General features: G+C 40.8%; 1 protein-coding gene across 3 annotated transcripts in view; it reads left to right on the top strand.

Annotated features, from left to right (window-relative positions):
- The window catches only part of whrna (whirlin a), a 110,746-nt gene extending 95,831 nt beyond the window's left edge, over window positions 1-14,915 (top strand). For all 3 annotated transcript variants that reach the window (XM_017493099.3, XM_017493098.3, XM_017493097.3), the window contains 3 exons: window positions 1,022-1,188; window positions 1,670-1,792; window positions 6,746-14,915. In XM_017493099.3, coding sequence (XP_017348588.1) covers window positions 1,022-1,188; window positions 1,670-1,792; window positions 6,746-6,928 — 473 coding nt within the window. In that variant the 3' untranslated portion in view covers window positions 6,929-14,915. The remainder of the gene's footprint in view (window positions 1-1,021; window positions 1,189-1,669; window positions 1,793-6,745) is intronic.
- The last annotated feature ends 3,865 nt before the right edge of the window (window positions 14,916-18,780 follow it).

Here is an 18,780-nt window from a genome sequence, read left to right as displayed (position 1 = left end):
ATAACGCTCCCTGCCACACTGCAAACATAGTTCAGGAACGGTTTGAGGAACGTGATAAACAGTTCAAGGTGTTGACTCGGCCTCCGAATTCCCCAGATCTCAATCCGATCGAGCGTCTGTTGGATGCGCTGGACAAACAAGTCCGATCCACGGAGGCCGCACCTCGCGACTTAACTTACAGGACTTGAAGTATCTGCTGCAAATGTCTTGGTGCCAGATCCCACAGCACACCTTCAGAGCTCTTGTAAAGTTCATGTCTCAACAGGTCAGAGCTGTTTCGGCAGCAGAAGGCGGACCTACACAATATCAGGCAGGCGCTTTTAACGTTATGGCGGATCATTGTATACAAAAGTGCAGAAATTCCTGCAAATTATATGATTCGAAGTCAATCAAGTCAAGGTTTACTTTAATTAATCTTCTGAATAGGGAAATTTACACACACTCAGGAGCACGAGTAGGCTACGAATGTTTTATTTTTCCCCCAGATTTTCATGAATGTCTTGTATAAACGCTCATATGAGTGTTGATTATGGCATGTAATGGTTTATTCCTTGCTTAGCACCTTCTTTTCCTCGTCGATAACTCAGCAGTGTACTTACATTGACGTGCAAACGCTCCTGTAAATGATTCAGACTGCTGATTTAAATAAAAAATATATACGTATTAAATACAGCCCTGTCCTCTACAAAAAAAAAAAAAAATCCATATATAATTAAACACAACACGAACTTTTCTGTCTCAGAATCAGCCTAGAACATATTATTAAAGCGCTTATGTAATAAGAACAAACTCCATATCACCATAGCAACAGCGGTCGATGTTGACATGTTGATTATTATGATGATAAATGTATGTTTCTCCCAGCTACGGCCCTGGCGTTGACTCCCTGCTCTACTGCATGTCGCATCCGCTTTATAGAGATCTTGCATTTCGGTGACAAAATAAGAGGACGTATCATTAACAAATGAATCCTTCTACCTTGTAGTACAAAATGACTGACGTGTACGTGTCTGCGCCGCAGGATCCACCCTGTCTCAACTCTCCGACAGCGGACAGACGCTGAGCGAGGACAGCGGCGTGGACATCGCAGAGTCGGGACGCCTGAGCAAGGAGAGCAGTCCACGTCCTGCCCGAACTCGGCCAATGAGAGAGAGTGCAGGGGGAGGGGAGGGGAGCGCCGTGAAACCGGTGAGACCGAGAGAAACAGAGAGAGAGAGTGAGAAAACTCGCATCTGAGAGAGAGAGAAAAAAATGTCTAAAAGAGCGTAAGGATGTGCGTGTGTCTGAGCTGTGATTTAAAATATGAGTTGAAATATCATGCTTTATATTTGTTTCTCATTCACTTCCTTTTGTTTTCATTTCATCTGCCATTAAAAAAAAACAAACAAACGGCGATCTCACTGCACTGAAAGCAAGCTCCGCTTTATGTGTATACACAGAGAATACTGCTTTACAGAGGCTGTGGTAGAAGTACAGGTTGTCGCCTTTTGAAATGATCGTGAATGGGATTTGTTTTGTTTTTTATGTTCGGTTGTCAAGTCTCAGAAGGCAAAGCCCGTCATGAAAGCCGAACGCGTATGCGTTTGTGTCTCTGTCTTGCAGAACTTTCCCAATTCATACTATTCTCATCTTTCTGTTTCCCTCTGTGTAACGGCCGTGACTCTGACAGCCCGGACTGCTGGAGCCCATGTCAACTCTGGTGCGAGTGCCGAAGAGCGCCAGCACTCTGGGTATCGCTATTGAAGGAGGAGCCAACACACGCCAGCCCCTGCCCCGCATCGTCACCATACAAGTGTGTAAAAGATCATCTTAAATTCCCGTGCACGAAGTATCGCATATGTACACTGTAAATACTGCTACTCTTATTCATTAATCTCATCACGTGCATTATGAAGCTACAGTATATATCCAAAATATTTTATAGATTGTTGAGAGATAATATGTAATGTACTGTAAGCAAGCTAATTTAAAAAAAAAAAATGCCCTCCACTAATATTGGCGCCCTTGGTACATGTGAGCAAAGAAGGCTATGAAAACTTGTTTTTATTGTTTAATCTTTTGTTTAAATAAATCTGCCCTCGTGGATGTCAAACTATTGCAAACAAAACACGGGTTTAACAAAATCTTTTTGTTAAATATAGGTGTGCAACAATTATTGGCACCCTTTTAGTCATTACTCTGTGCTACCAAGATAACAGCTCTGAGTCTTCTCCTGTAACGCCTGATGAGGTTGGAGAATACATGGCAAGGGATCTGAGAGCGTTCCTCCGTACAGAATCTCTCCAGATCCTTCAAATTTTGAGGTTCACCCTGGTGGACGCTCCTCTTCAGTTCACCCCACAGGTTTTCTATGGGGTTCAGGTCAGGGGAGTGGGATGGCCATTGCAGGACCTTGATTTTGTGGTCAGTAAACCATGTTTGTGTTGATTTTGATGTGTGTTTCGGATCGTTGCCTGCTGGAAGATACAACCACGGCCCATTTGAAGCTTTCTGGCAGTAGCAGTCAGGTTTTCATTTAATAACTGTCGATATTTGAGTCCATGATGCCATGTATCCTAACAAAATGTCCAGGTCCTCTGGCAGAAAAACAGCCCCAAAACATTAAAGATCCACCACCATATTTAACCGTGGGCATGAGGTACTTTTCCATACGGCTACCTCTCTGTGTGCACCAAAACCACCTCTGGTGTTTATTCCCAAAAAGCTCTCTTTTGGTTTCATCTGACCATAGAACCCGATCCCATTTGAAGTTCCAGTAGTGTCTGACAAACTGAAGACGCTCGAGTTTGTTTTTGGATGAGAGTAGAGGCTTTTATCAGATATTAGCAGATATAATCAGTCATCTCTGTTTCTTATTTTATACTCTCAAAAGCATGAAAGCATTCTTGTTTCTATTCCTTTAGCAATGTCCTGGATTGTCCTTCCATAAATCGTAAATAAACTTTCTCCTTACAAAACTCTTGACCAAAGCAATTTGTCTACGATTGAACAGAACATTTTTGATGATGTTTAGGGCTTATTTTATGCAGATATACAGACATTTCTAAAGGGTTCACAAACTTTCAAGCACCACTGTACCTGAATTGCCTTGCAGCTGGTACTGTTGTAAAAGCCATTAAATTCATTTAACCTTCTGGCCACACAGAATGGATAATTGAACAGAGCTCTGGTGTAATTACAAATAATAGCTAATAAAAAAGGATGCTCAAGAAACTGTTTACTCTTGTAAACACTTTCATCTCATTAGCAGTCTGTAACCTCCTCGAGTCATTTGTCTTGTTTTTCAAACAGTGGGCAAAAAACTCCACTTTTCTGGGAAGGCTTTCTAATAGATTTTGGAGCATGGCTGTGAGATTTGTGTTCATTCACAACAACGTTAGTGAGGTCAGGGACTGATGTTGGGTGAGAAGGCCTGGCACGTACAGTAGTCAGCATTCCAATTCATCCTAAAGGTGTTCAGTGAAGTCGTTGCCAATCGAGTTCTTCCACTCCAATCTTGGCAAGCCATGTCTTCATGGACCTCGCCTTGTGTACAGGGGCATTGTCATACTGGAACATGTTCGGGCCCCTTATTTCCAGCATACACAGACGTTCTGGACAATTCTGTTGGCGAAGATTGGGAAAGAGTTTGGGGAAGACCCTCATATGGGTGTGATGGTCAGGTGTCCACAAACTTTATAGCCCATCAATTTTCTGTACTGCTTATCCTACATCTGTATATATTTTATATATATATATCACAGGGAGCCTATATATATATATATATATATCCCGGGGGACTCGGGGCACAAGGTTGGGGACACCCTGGATGGTGTGTCAACCCCATGCATGTCTCTGGGGAAGGAAACCGGAGTACCCGGAGAAACCGGAGTACCCGGAGAAAACTCCCGTATCACGGGAAGAACTCCATGCACACAGCGGGGAGGCGGGAATCGAACCCCCAACCCAGGAGGCGCAAGGCAAACGCGCTAACCACTATACCACCATGCTCCCCACAAACTTTATAGCGTTCGTTAAAAACATTGACAGTTTTACATATGAGAAATGGATCCTGTGAGAAACTTGTATCAGAACTTTTTTGTATTTTAGTTACAATAGCTTTCTTCCTCCAACTCAAGACACATAAAAGTACATTTCAGGATTCAGTGTTCATTTGCAGTCAGTTCTTCTTTGAATTTCCAGCCTAGCGTAGCAGCAGATTATGGCATTTTAAAAAGCTCCTATGCCTCCTAAACTCCTAAAGAATTTGAAAGGCGGAATATAGAAGTTCAATTATGAGCTGCCTGCCGTCAGTCACATAATGTCCTAATGAGAAGGCCTAATGAGAACGGCAAGGGCAGCTTGACTCGGTGAAATAGAGACAAAAGAACCACATGGGGTATGGTCAGACAATGAAGGTCCACTTATACTTCCATTCATGAGGCATTTGCAGTTCTGAAAAGTCGCTTTTCCCAAGCATCTGAGCCGGCCTTGCACCTCCACTGTGACTGGCCAGTAGTATGTCTTACAATAAAAAGATAACAACTTTAAGCTTTTTTTTTTGTTTGTTTGTTTTCCTTTATCTTCAATTAAGTTGTGCTTGTAAAAAAAATAAATAAATAAAAAATACTAATGCCTCAACAAGCTGGAGCCACTTCATATTTCCAACGTCAGTAGCGTTCAGAGTCTATGGAAAGGTTTTTAAAGACATGTCACTTATTTAAAAAAAGATTTCACGGTTATGTCTACACTCTACAGACATTTTTCTCTTTAATTGAGCGTAAAGCAGCTCTCTTCTGCCTGTAAACGAACATGTTAATTAGCTGCAAACAAAATGCTAACAGCTTTACAAGTCTACAGTATGATTAATAAATGAGAAATAATACAGAGGCTTGGAAGAGTTTTGTTCAGTTTATTGAGTTAGTTTACTTTGATCAATAAGCTGGCAGTCAGAGTCACGAGCTTTAATAGACCTGTTGCCTTTGACAACAGATTTAACGATATGCTGCTTGGCTGTTAGTCGCCAGATAGATTGCTGCCTTCTGTGCTAATGATTCATGATTAGCAAAAAAATATGCTGGGTATAACCAGTGTCATAAAATTGGGAGTATGGCTGTGTCTTTAACCTTGGATAAACACAGTATTTTGACACACTGTGGAATACTGTAAACAAAGAAATAACAATAGTTCATACATAGTTTCACGCTAGCTTTTTGTCGTGTTTCGTTTTCTTCACTTTATTAGATGAACCGAACAAACAGCTCACCGAGGACTTCATAAGCTGCTGTTAAGAATAGATTTTAATTAAAGTGTACTTTGGCAGAGATACGGTGTGGTGATGTATTATGACACATTGCAGTCATTTCCGTTGGCATTACTGCAGCGGATTCAATATCGCATACACACTCACTGGCCACTTTATTAGGACGACACCACTAAGACTGGGTAGGACCCGCTTTGCTCTCAGAATAGCCTCGAATCTTCATGGTGTGGATTCCACAAGGTGTTGGAGACACACCATTGAGATCCTGGTCCATGTCGACAGGATTGCATCACATAACTGCTGCAGATTTGGCAGCTGAACACGCATTCTGCGAACCTTCCGTCCTGTCACCTCCGAAAGGTGCTCTATTGAATTCAGATACGGTGACTTGTCGAGGCCTTTGAATTACATCGAACTCGTTGTCATGTTCACGCAGCCGATTCGAGATGACTTGTGCTTTGTGACATCATGCTGGATGTGGCACCTTTAATATGTGTAAATTGTGGCCTTGAAGGAAAAACATGGTCAGCAACAATACTCAGATACTTCAAAAGATGCTCGATTGGTATTAAGAGGCCAGTGTGTGCTATGAAAACGTTCCAAACACCATTACACCACCAAGACTAGAATGAAATTTTGACACAACGCAGTTTGGATCCATGAAATCCTGCACCAAATTCTGACCCTACCTAAATTCTGCACGTTGCAGCAGAAGTCGAGATTCGTTTGACCAGGCGGCTTCTTCAGCGCTAGAGTTTCATTGAGTCTGTGCCCAGTGTAGCTTCAGATTCCTGTTCTTGGCTGAATAGATCTAAAATTCTAACAGGTTCACAAACTTTCAAGCACCGCTGTATATCATAAATCCATATTGACTACAAGCGTGATTATATAAGTCCAACTGCGCTTACTGGGTGAGAGGTGGTGTGTCTGGAGCGATGATATTGTGCAAGCATATGGAGATCAGCAGCAGGGCTTCGTTCTGTGAGGTGATTGCATGTATCATGAGCTGGAGTGAAAGCTGGAGCTGTCAGAGCCTAATGTGCAATAAAAAAGTTCTCATTATGGCTGGCTTGGCTACAAATGAATACATTGAATAAAAGGCTCAATGGAGAGACGGGCAGACGGAAAGAGCTTTTAATGAAGCGAGGGAGGCGGAAAGAGAGGGCGAGATGCTCGAGAGGAGGTTACAGATAGCCAGGCAGCCAGGAGTAGATTTTAATTCCTTGGCTATGGGCGGTTCATCAGCATTGGAAATGGGGCGATCCAAAAACAGCAGCTGCGGAGAAGATAGAGCTGGAGGCTTTGTGTTTCTTTTTTACCATTTCTGTTATGTCCCAAGTCACAAGGTTTCATCAGGCGGTTTCATCTGGCTGTACTGATTTCCATTTTTAATCCTCAAACCTCCTTTTCTATCGCCGCTCGTCTTCCCGTATGCCTGCTCATTTTCATGCTAATCGTCGATAGCTTTTGTGTTCATGTAAAACAATTCTCTCTCCCTTTCAGAGAGGAGGCTCGGCTCATAACTGCGGGAAACTGAAGGTGGGCCAGGTGATTCTGGAGGTGAACGGGATCTCTCTGAGAGGACGAGAGCATCGAGAAGCAGCCTGCCTCATCGCTGAGGCCTTCAAGACCAAAGAGAAGGACTACATTGACTTCCTCATTACAGAATTCAATGTGGCGTTGTAAGATCTCTCAGGCCTTAAAGAGGACGAGAACTTAAACTCTTTTTGGCATGAAGCCATCACTAGTCCCCAGCAGGCTGATCTTCTCTTATCAGATATTGTCTGAAGGCAGACACATTCTCAGTGTAGATACTGTATAGCGCCACCTGGTGAACCCCTGTGTTATCATTTTGAACATGGCAAACTGGTACAAGGCACTGTCAGTCTGGTCACGACCATATCTTTGGATGATACTTGTATTTACTTTTTTTTAATATTTTATTTTATTTATTTATTTATTTTTTACACAGGTCCCTCCTTAGTCATAAAGCAAATTGTATTCAGTGTCTGTCAACTTTCCGCTCATTCCCCAATGTCGGAATTTGCTTCGTTAACCATTATATTACCTTCAGCTCTCAGATTTCTAGAAGTTTATAAAAGAATACAGCCCTTGTCATTATTTTTGGGATCATAATGCAAACCCAAAATACTGGCATTATATATGTTCTGAGTATTCAGGACTATCTGCACAGGCATTCATTTGAATAAATGTATTCTGAAGACATGTGGTTAGACATCCATTCAAATGAGCTCCTTTCATTTCCTTTAAAAGCCATACTGCTCAGGACAGAGAGATTTTCACAATCAAATGCAATTAGATTTCACTAAAAGGCTTCACATATGATCTTTAGTAGTAAGCGTGCCTGGCAGGAAGGCAGAACTTACAACAAATGTGTTTCCTGTCTTCTTGTACGGTTCTGCGGATGTGTGTGAACCTCCAGGACAGAGTGTCTATGTATCAGCTAATCCGTCATCTCTACCATGGCAGTAAATTCGATGAATCTATTGAATGTTAATTATTTGCATAAGGAAAGGTCAACTTAGAAGCCACGACTTGAGTTGTCTGTTGTTATACTTCCATACCTAGAATCTTTATTTGCTTGCTATATGTTTAACCGCAAGGTGACTTGTGTGTTAGTCTTTTTTTTTTTTTTTTTTAATGCAGTTATATGAGACAGGGACACAAGTGCATAAAAGCAGTGTGTCCGTTATTTAGGGCAAGTCCATCGCAGGGGTCAGAACAACAAACCAGGATAAAACAAGCAAAGTCGAAACCAGAAAGGCTTGGACTCAGTGAGACAGAAAGCCATGATAAGACTCCGCTTTGAGATAACGGAACAGGCTGGTAGAAATAGACAAACTATTTAAAGACTAAACACAGAACAGGTGCACACAATAGGTAACAAAACAACACCAGACAGGGCTGGAGAAAGGACCAAAACAAAGGCGCACGGATATGTAAACAAAAAGCACATGGAGTGTGCGCGAAACAAGAGACGAGAGTAGTGCATGTCACATACCGAGAGGGAAGAGTGACAGAAATGATCATCTTTGTACGTTAATACATCTGCGTAGTCGTCGTACGGTGAACCGAATCGCTCCTTGGTTGATGTGCGTAGTGCAGCAGGTACGGGTTACGGCGTCGAAGTGTATTTCTAATACAAAGCGAATTAAGTTGAATGTTTCTATACCAGAATGTTTTGGTTCCCTGGTGGACTAGTGGTCAGAATGGTCAGAACGGCCCGGGTTTGATTCCCAGTCACTGGAAGGTTGCGTGAGCCAGTGCACTCTCAGTTCCAGTCCCAAGCCTGGAATATGGGGAGGGTCGTGTCAGGAAAGGCGTCCGGTGTAAAACTTGTGCCAGGATAAAAAAAAAAATACGGCTGATGCATACGCTGTGGTGACCCCGAACGGGGCCAGCCAAAAGAGGGAGCGAAGAAAATCGGAAGTAGGGATTCTTCTTTGGTCCACCGGGCCGACGAATGAGAAACTAATAGCCCAGACATAAAATCTGCTTGCCCCAGGTGCCTGGACTAGTAATTTGTTCCCTTCTGTGTTTTGAGTGAAGTAGCCTATTTATATTGATAAATAGTGTACATTTACACCATGCCTTAAGAAATCCGACAGGAATTTTTATGCTTTACTCGATCTTACAGCTAAATACTGTTTTAGTCATGCGGCTACTTAAAGAGAGGTCCTAGGACGAAACCATGGGCTCAGAAATCCCACGAACATAAACTGGGTCAAAACAGGAAGCAAGTAGCTCATGCCTAACCAAATGATTAATATGCCAGTGTTCTACCACTAAAATACACTTGTAGAATACGGAATAGAGCGCTCACATTCCTACACAAATAACTAGTCGAAGCTCTTGACGAAAGGGGACAGAACACCTGCTCATCTGCTCCCGGCAGTTTCCTGTATGAAAAGATTCTCATAATCACACCTTTATTGCTCGTCAGCATGGCTCATTTCTTTGTTTATGCTGGGTTTATGTTGTTGTTGTTGTTGAATGTGTTATGTAGTAATTATTCTTTAGCTATGACAGTTAAGCACTGGGGACAGAATGCACTGTTCATACTGTTGCTGTGAGAGAGAAGTGACAGAGACGGAGAGAGAACAGAAAACCCAGCCCCGAAGCTTTTTACCTCGGATCCGTTGCTTACAGGATTTTTCTCCTGAGAACTGGTGATCCAGGGGAAAACGAAGAGGTGCTTTATCTAATGATGATAGCAGAATCTGGAACAAGACACGGTAATCAGGTGGAGGAGAGGAGGGGAGATGTGCAGTCAGTGTAACTAATGAAAAGTTGTAGAGTGTGAAAAGTGAGAGGGAGACGTGCAGGGCTGAGTCTTGATGTGTCACTCAGGTTACATAAGCACGGAAGAGTGGGAGAGAGTTAGAGAGAGGGATTCTGGTCTGTTCTGTGTGTGTGTGTGTGAGAGAGAAAGATAAAAATACATAATGCATAATAGAGCGCGAGAATTATAATTCCTGTGTGCGTGTGATAGAGAAAGGGTTGGCATGAAAGAGAATTGTGATCTCTCGCGTTGTGAAGGCGTTATGTGTGTGTGTGTGTGTGTGTGTGTGCGCGCATCTGCACACTGGCTGCTGTTTAGCACACCTCTCAGATGTGATGCCATCTGCAGATCCACTTTACATCCCCAGTTTAAATACACTCCAAGTGCGCTAATGAACGGTTTATTACACTTAAACAGATGTAATGTTATATCTGTATAGATGGACTGAATTATTTACACCCAGTAACACCCTGAAATCAGTTTCTTTATGTTTCATAGTCAACAATTTCATATCGCTACATAGACACCAAGGACCAGATCTGCTAATATGAAAAATCTATACACTGATAACTAAAACGACTCGGCGAATAAATTAAATCTTTTTTTTTCTTAAAACATAGAAATCACAAACGTATGTGTATATTATTACTTTTCATTTAATTTATTTATGTGTTATTTATATTTACTTAATTCCCTGTGTATTTTCTCATTGAATTCTTTATTTGTTTTATATCGTATATATTTCTCCCGTGTTTGCTTCTTCGTTTGTTTATTTTCATCCGTTCGTTCGTCTTCGGAAACCGCGAGTCGGAATTTTACCCCCGATGGGACGCCAGTCGGTGCTTATTTATTTCTCTAGTTGTACGGAGTTTTCATATTTACTATCTTGTCCGTCTGTACATTTGTTTATCGTTTCCATCTTGTACATTTATTCCATATGTCCATTTATTTACCGTTTTATTTCTTGTTTGTTTGTTTTCTGTAAATGGTTTGCGTATTCATTTTTTCCCTGTATAATTGTTTGACTGTTTGCTTACTGCCATATAATAATAATAATAATAATAATAATAATAATAATAATAATAATAATGTTTTTCCACAGGTAGATACAGGAATCAAAACGCACGATCTAAAAAGTGGTTAAAATTTTACTACTTAAGTACTTAAAAATCACTATTTAAGTATTAAATATTGGTATTTAAATATTATTATGGGTCATTATTTTTGTCCCGTTTAGGCTACTTGCTGTGGTGATTGATGAGTATGTTAAATGCAAGGTTTATTATATCATATATTTATTTTATGTCGATCTTACTCATATAGCATAGTGGTAAAGGTGGGCTTGATTAACATACGTTGGTGCGGGATGTCTCGTACAGAGCATTTTTCAGGATGGGACCAGGGGCCAGGTTAAGTGTTCATGGAAGCGGTGGGTTTTTAGTCATTTAGTCGTTTTTTTGAAGATGGTGACGGATTCTGCTGTCCGGATTGAAGTCGGAAGTTCATTTCATCACTGACGGACAGTCGTTTTGACGGTTCTGGAAAGGGACCTCCTTTTAGGCACTACCAGCCGTCGGTCGTTAACTGATCGCAGATTGCGTGAAGGAACATAAACCTCAAGGAGAGTGTCGATGTAGGGGGTACTGTTCCAGACAAGGTATTGTACGTGAGCATAAAGTCCTTGAATTTGATGAGGGCGACTACAGGAAGCCAGTGGAGGGAGATGACAAGGTGTGTGACGTGGGTACTTTTTGGCTGGTTGAAAACAAAGTCACAACAGTCCAGAAATACAATACCCATAAATGAATTTATTCAGAAATCTAACAACCACAAACAGCTCAGAAGTGCAGTTTAGTAACAAACGCAAGACTTCGCGATGCGTGACAGAATCTCTAGGTATTTTATATTATCCATAAATGAGGAAGTGATTGATCTCAGGTGTGCTAGGTGAACTGCAGCTGTATTGGAATTCAGGCAGTAGGGACCTCTAGTGGTGCGGAGTGGTATTGTCAGGTGACCCCATGACTAGCCGTTTCCGTATGTTCATTTTGCTGCAAATTGTGAGAAAATTAGTAACAATGCAGATTATCGTTTTCATCCCAGAGACTCAGATCTCTGTCGTTGGTGTAGCTGCACGTCCTGACACTGACCACATCATCCACAAGGAGAACGAATTTTCAATTGAATTGAAAAGCCTCTCATTATAATAATAACAAATAAATGAAAGATATGAAGAGTTAAACTCTCAGGCTTGTATTCCTCACGCTTGTATTTCCACCTACACACTTTTCCATTAGTATTTACTGAATAATGTGCTGAATAAGGGTTAATAAATACACTGAATAATGATTCATTTATGAAGGTGAATAGAGAATTCGGTCATTAAACAAGCATCATAAAGTACAAGAAAATACCGAAATATTGATTTGTATACTTTGTACAGTATATTTTATATCATATTATTTGCATATCTATTATTAATTTGTGAATATTCTTTTTAATTCATTAATTTATTGAATCATTTCTTTCTTTTTCATTTTGGTTCTGATCTGGTTATTTACATACTACGTATGTTGAAGCGAAGCAGGGGGGGGGGGGGGGAACTGTTTCCATGAGTTCACATCGATATTCACTTGATAATTATCCGGCTCTTTTAAATTCTTTGCTGATTAAAGTGAAATAAGCAGGGCTTTGACTAGCCTTCGCTCTAATCCTATTCCTGAATCTTCCTGTATCCTCCTGAACACAGTGCTACTTAGTGTTCAAACACTAGCGTTACAGAGCAAAGCCTTTCTTCTCCATGAGCACGGTCCAGGCGTGTGCAAACAGTCCAGCTGTGTGCACTGCACATCTGGAGGCTCCACTTTTGGCTTTGTACAGAGCCGGAGCGCTGTAGGATGAAAGAATAATAATCCTCACCTGCACACACTCATACACTCGCATTTGATTCCAGTCCTGCTTGCTCTTTGTTCTCATACTGATGCAGTCTGAGAGCTCATCCTACAATTTATATGCTCTTTACACACTAAGGAGGTGTTTGTAGGATTTGAAGACCATTGGGGATTCTGGAGGTATCCTGACCCAGTTGAGTAACTACACAAACTGTACTGTAGTACAATATTTGAAATCAGACTTCGGTTATGTTTTATTTTTCTTGACAGTTGTACTGTCAATTATTATTATTATTTTTTTTTTTTTCTGTTTCTATATCCATCCTCTTTGGTCTAGTTGCTTAGCGTATTGATTTTTGCACTCGGTGTTTCATACCTTAAGGGGGAACATTTCATTTAGCACACTGGGGTTATTTTGGAGCTGTAGAGAACCATTGGTTAACATTAATAGTATAGCTAGCAATGCTGTGTATATTAAACCGAATTAGTAAAAAAAATAAAAATAAATGTGCATCAAATATCAATATACAGTACACCTCTAAAGTTGACCTGAGTTATAGTTGGAGTTATAGACCTGAGTTATCTTAATCAAATCAGTTGCTGTAAGCAGTATTGAATAGCTAATTAGATAGGTTTAAGCATCAGCCAAGAGACTCGATCAGATATTTGTGTTGTTAGTCTTAAATTAGAAATGACTGAATGTCAAGTATTCTTATTGCTACCGTTCCTTCTGTTTTTGCAAATTGTTTGCTTTATTTGTTTATTATTTACTTGGCTGATATATGCCACATTATGCATTCATGTAAACCGTTACACCATGGGTTAGAGGTGTGCATGGAACTTTTTTGTTTGTTTGTTTGGTTGGTTTTTGTTGTTGTTGTTTTTTATTTCACTCCCACCCACTCCCAAAGTAATTCTGACAATCCTGCCCACTTCCTCAGAATGTCTGACCAATCCCGACCCACTTTCTCAGAAACGTTCGCCAATCCCAACCCGCCTCAGAGGAGTTCTGACCAATCTGACCCACTTTCTCAGAAACGTTTACCAATCCCACCCCACTCCTAAAGGAATTCTGACCAATCCGACCCACTTTCTCAGAAGCGTTTACCAATCCCAACCCGCCTCAAAGGAGTTCTGACCAATCCGACCCACTTTCTCAGAAACGTTTACCAATCCCACCCCACTCCTAAAGGAATTCTGACCAATCCGACCCACTTTCTCAGAAGCGTTTACCAATCCCAACCCGCCTCAAAGGAGTTCTGACCAATCCGACCCTCTTCCTCAGAAACATTGACCAATCCCAACCTGCACCTAAAGGAATTCTAACCACTCCTGACCCACTTCCTCAGAATGTCTGACCAATCCTGCCCTGTTGCCACAGAAATTCTGAAATTCCAATCCTACCGCTTCTGCAGAATGTCTGATCAATCCTTCCATTTTCCTCAGGAAGTTTGACCAATCCATTTTCCACAGAATGTTTGACCAAACCCAACCCACTCCCAAAAGGAATTCTGACCAATCCTACCCACTTCCTCAGAACATCTGACCAATCCTAACCCACATTCAGAGGAATTCTGACCAATCCCACTTCTGCAGAACGTCTGACCAATCCTGCCCGGCCCCACAGTTATCATTTTGTTTGCTCTTCCCAAAACATTTTCTAAAAGATTTAGTTGGTTCTTTTTTCCAAAAAATATAAATGACTCATACGAACTATCTTCCTTGATAACTCGGGATAAAATCACTGAAAACGAATGAAGGAATGAGCTAAATACGACACTCATTGCAGCACCCAGTACACTGCCATGTTCATCAACATGGCCTTCCTTTGTTCCGTACGTTTCATATCTGACTGCCCGATGCACTTCCCTCTCTACCGTACATGAAAAGCCAGTATGGCAAAACCCACATGATAGTGACTGACATGAATCCTATAACATTATGACTACGTCTGAAAAAATATATAATTCAGCACTTTAGATAATTATCAAACCTTGTGTGACTTGTTTAAAATGTAGTAAAGCTTTTCGATGTTTATGCATTAGTGCCTTCTTTTAGCCATCATTGTTATTCTTGAGTAATTACATAATTGGCTGAGTTTACAGCAATCCGATGTTGGTGACAGCAGATCTAAAGTATTAAATATATATTGGTTTCATATCACTGTTGGTTTTAAACCTGTACCTGAACACATACTTCCTTTGCATTTATACCCTACTTATTCATTACGGCAGATCAACAATCAAAAGTGAACTGTCATTATTTTCTACCCTACTGTATAACCCCCAGCCCTCCAATCCTCCCCACCCCCCCCCCCCCCAAAACCCACCCCCGCCTTCACTTGCCTACCCGTCATGTTGCCTGCCTCTTGTACAGTTTAAAATGAAAAAAAAGCATTGTACACAGCCATGCTATTTATACAGAAAGTGTGTTTAATTTTACAATAAAGATAAACTGCAGAATAAACGGCTGCACTGGATTCATACGTTTTCTCTCTTTCATTATTCAGAGCAGAGAAATGACTAGAAGATCACAACGCAGTGCTGCAATTATGGGTGATTTAAAAAATAATCAGAAAACAAAAATTGAAGAATCATTCGGGCTTCGTTCACAAAGCGTGCTTAGAGATAGGATCAAACTAGATAGAATAATGGGGAGTAAGAAAATAGGCAATAAGTAAAAGGGAAGAAACCTGATGGGGGCGTGTTAGAGGAAAGCAATCGACAATGAGGTACTGTGATGCCATTACTCAATTTTTTATTTTTTCTCTCTTTCTTGAAGTTAATAAGTCAAACTGGAAATCCCTTCGTCCTGGAGACTTTCCCATGTCGGGAAGCGTATCGGCTGTGCGCTGACGCTGGAGACTCCTTCCCATCGTAAGTTTTTACTATAGACATAAAGCATATCAGCATGAGTGCAGTAATACGAACCTTACAGCTGGCACTACTGTCAGAGATTCTACCTTTTCACCAATCAGACTGGAGAATTCAGTAGCACTGTGGTATAAGTGACTCTAATCAATGAGACGTAATTAATTCTGTGTTTGGACCATTTCTGTGCGCGTCTCTCTTCCTCTTTCTTATCTAAAAATACCTCTGTAAAGCAGTAAATGACCTTCGCTGAGTGAGGCTTGGCCGCTCTTCTTCTTCTCGCTTCCCCTGTGGTTCAACAGAGGATCTTTTTTTATAACTAAAAGACAACGTGAAGCAGAAATCTTACTCTCTTTCCCAAATGTGACATTTTCCAGTAAGGCAGCTCAGTGTTTTTGCTCAGTCATAAATAATTTGGAGACGTGGGATTAGAAACTGGACATCACATTATTGGTTAATCGGTTATCGGGTTAATCAGAAGCCTTTTAGAGATGAGTCATGGGGTTTTGATGGAAGATTATGAAAAAACAACAACAACAAAAAACAGTTATTTTGTCTTTTACGTGATATATATTGGTGACCAGGAACATGACCCAACAAGATAAAGGTAAGATTGCAGGTTGTCTATAAACATAACCCTAATCATAACTGAACATCCCTATAACAAGTTATTATTCTTTTTTTTTTTCTTTTTTTTTTTTTAAGTGCGTAATTAATGATATGGTGAAGTTTTCTTTTAGATCTTTATTAGGCATTTTTAGAAGTCGTCTCCCATGTCAGCACTTTTTAACAGTAAAATGTAAAGCTTCATCGATACAGAAAAGTCTTCAGGACGGAGGACTTTGCAGTTCGCTGTTTTTCAGGAAAATGAAGAAAAATAAAGAGAGGCTGGTCTGGTGATGTTTAACAGGACGTCATCTCTCAGACGTTCACGTCATTCGAACGTAACTATACATGTCGTTCCATCGTCGTTATTATTTCCCAGTCGTGATTTCTTCCTTACTGCATAGTCACATGATTAATTAGACATCGCACACAATGTAATGTCTTAAAAAAAAAACCCACATAGAAATCTCAATTTCCTTGATTCTAAATAACAAACCCGCATATTAAAATGAAGTTCATTCTATTCATGGGGATGAGCTGAGCAGGTTGTGGCTTATCAGGACAAATCAAAACAGTAAATAGCTTTTCATTCATTCTTTTTTTTTTTTTTTTTTTTTTAGCTTAGGCCCTGTTCCATTAAGTGCCTCTTCTAGATATATCACATTCTATTACACAGGGAACGTGTCTAATCTATGGAGTGCATTGCCAGCCTACTGGCTTGTTTCACTGCTCTTACTTGATGTTCTTCCTTGATATTTCCCTTGGGTTAGTGCCAGTTTCCAAATAAATTTCATCCTCCCGTTATCTCAACCTGACGTATTAATCTCGGCAGCCACCGGCAATTTGATCAACAGAAGAAATTGACCTAACTGTAAACAAAATAGTACATCAGCTTGTTTTTGCATTCTAATGTGCAGTTTTGGATCGAGCTGAAAAGGACTGGACTGGTGCTGTCTGATGTATCCAGGTAAGAGCTGTTGCTACGGTCATCTAGACATGCCCACACGCCTTGACGACAACAGCCTTTGAGAGCTCGCCTGTTCGTAACGTAACAGGTACGTGCCAAAATCTACACTGCAGGCCAAACTAAAAAGGTTGCTTTTCTCAGCGGTTACGCTGCTAAAGGCTGGTTTATTTTCGAACGATGCTTAAAAAATGCAGCCTTCAGTCCATTACCTTCAGGGACACGACCGGTATGTAGGTCGCGGCTTCGCTGTACCTGTCCAGCGATTGAAACAAATGAAGACTTTGTTGAAAGTGTACGTTTGATAGAAATTAGGAAATGAGAACAGATAGTTTGTGAGTTAAAGATGAGGTCAGTGATTTTTAAGTCGGTAAAAAAATTCAACATTTGCGAACATAGTAGTAAGATTTCTTTTCACATTTCAGAAGCTGTCAGTGAAATATCTACTCAGAAGAGGAAATCCTGTCCCTCTGGCCTCACAGGGTCGTTAAACAGGACGGGGAAAAAAACACGATATGGACCACTAACGTGCAGCCAATTAGGACAAGGCATTGTCTTCACATATATGATTTAGACTTTTTTAGGGTGATTTTTTTTTTTTTTTTTTTTTTGAGGACTTTCTACTAAAGACAAAAACAGTTTTTGCTGATTTCTGCCAGAAATTTGAGAATAACCCTTTGTTTACACCAGCATGCGACAACGTCATTCACAATGTCTTCTGCTACTTCTGCACATCAAACTCTAAACGAAAACACACTGCCGTGTAGGAGCTGAAGAAACAGAAGAAATGTTGGACCACATGTGCCATAGGATTGTCTGAGGAATCATTCGAGCAAGTTGTTTGGATTTGTTAGTTTACCGTATCATACGGTCCCCTCCGAAATTATTGGAACAGCAAGGCCAATTCTTTTGTCTCATCGTGTGGTACGGGAACTGCACAGCCTCAGACCGCAAGGCCCTACAGCGAATTGTGAGGACACCTGAAAAATCATCAGGGTCTCTCTACCCACCATCGACACCTCATTCAACGACCACTGCATCCGCAATACCCTTCTCACCTATCTCATGGACTCTTCACCCTCCTGCCATCTGGTAGAAGGTACGGGAGCATCCCGAGTCAGATTACTCAACACGCTGCTGCCTTCCAATGCTCACCGGCTAGTCAAAGACTTAACCCAGTAAGACTCAGTACCACTGCTCAGTGCACACACACTAACCCAGTAAAACTCAGTACCACTGCACACCGCACTTTAAACAGCTGCATCAGTCACTTTATATTATGAAACTCGTTTTTACTGCCAATACGGCAGCTATACTTGTGCTGCTACATTACACAACAGCTACAGTTTACAGCTCATGTTCTGTGTAAGTATTGTCCTGTGTATATACTGTCCTGTCTATTTATTGTCTTGTTTTGTGTATTTATTGTATTTATCGTCTCACACTGTTTGTATTTGCACTTTATGTAGTCTTGCTTTACTGTTCTGTGTTGCACCATGGTGCTGAAGAAACGTCATTTCATTCCAGTGTATACAAGCTATATAGAGGAATGACAATAAAAACCCACTTGACTTGGTTTGTTTTTGCTGTCGGCTGGTTTCTTTGCTGTAAGAAATCCAAAGACGTTTGGGTTTGAGATTAAAAGATGAACATGAGAAGCGAGTTTAGAATTTCAGAGTTTATTTCCTGGTGTTTATATGTAGATGTGTTAAATGAAAGGGAACATAGCACATTTTGTATCAGACTACCCAATTTGTAGGTGAGCAAAAATATTGGAACATGTGACTGATAGGTGTGTCTTGTTAGATTGACTAAACTAATAGCTCTGAATGCCTACTCTTGGTTTTAGTCTTCAGTTTCACCTGTGAAGACTGCACTTGATATTAGAAGGAAAACCCCAGAAC

Source organism: Ictalurus punctatus, chromosome 18 (assembly GCF_001660625.3).
Source record: "Ictalurus punctatus breed USDA103 chromosome 18, Coco_2.0, whole genome shotgun sequence".
NCBI classification, from domain to species: domain Eukaryota; kingdom Metazoa; phylum Chordata; class Actinopteri; order Siluriformes; family Ictaluridae; genus Ictalurus; species Ictalurus punctatus.
Note: the sequence above shows the minus strand (reverse complement) of the source record. Positions and strands in the feature narration are given on the sequence as shown.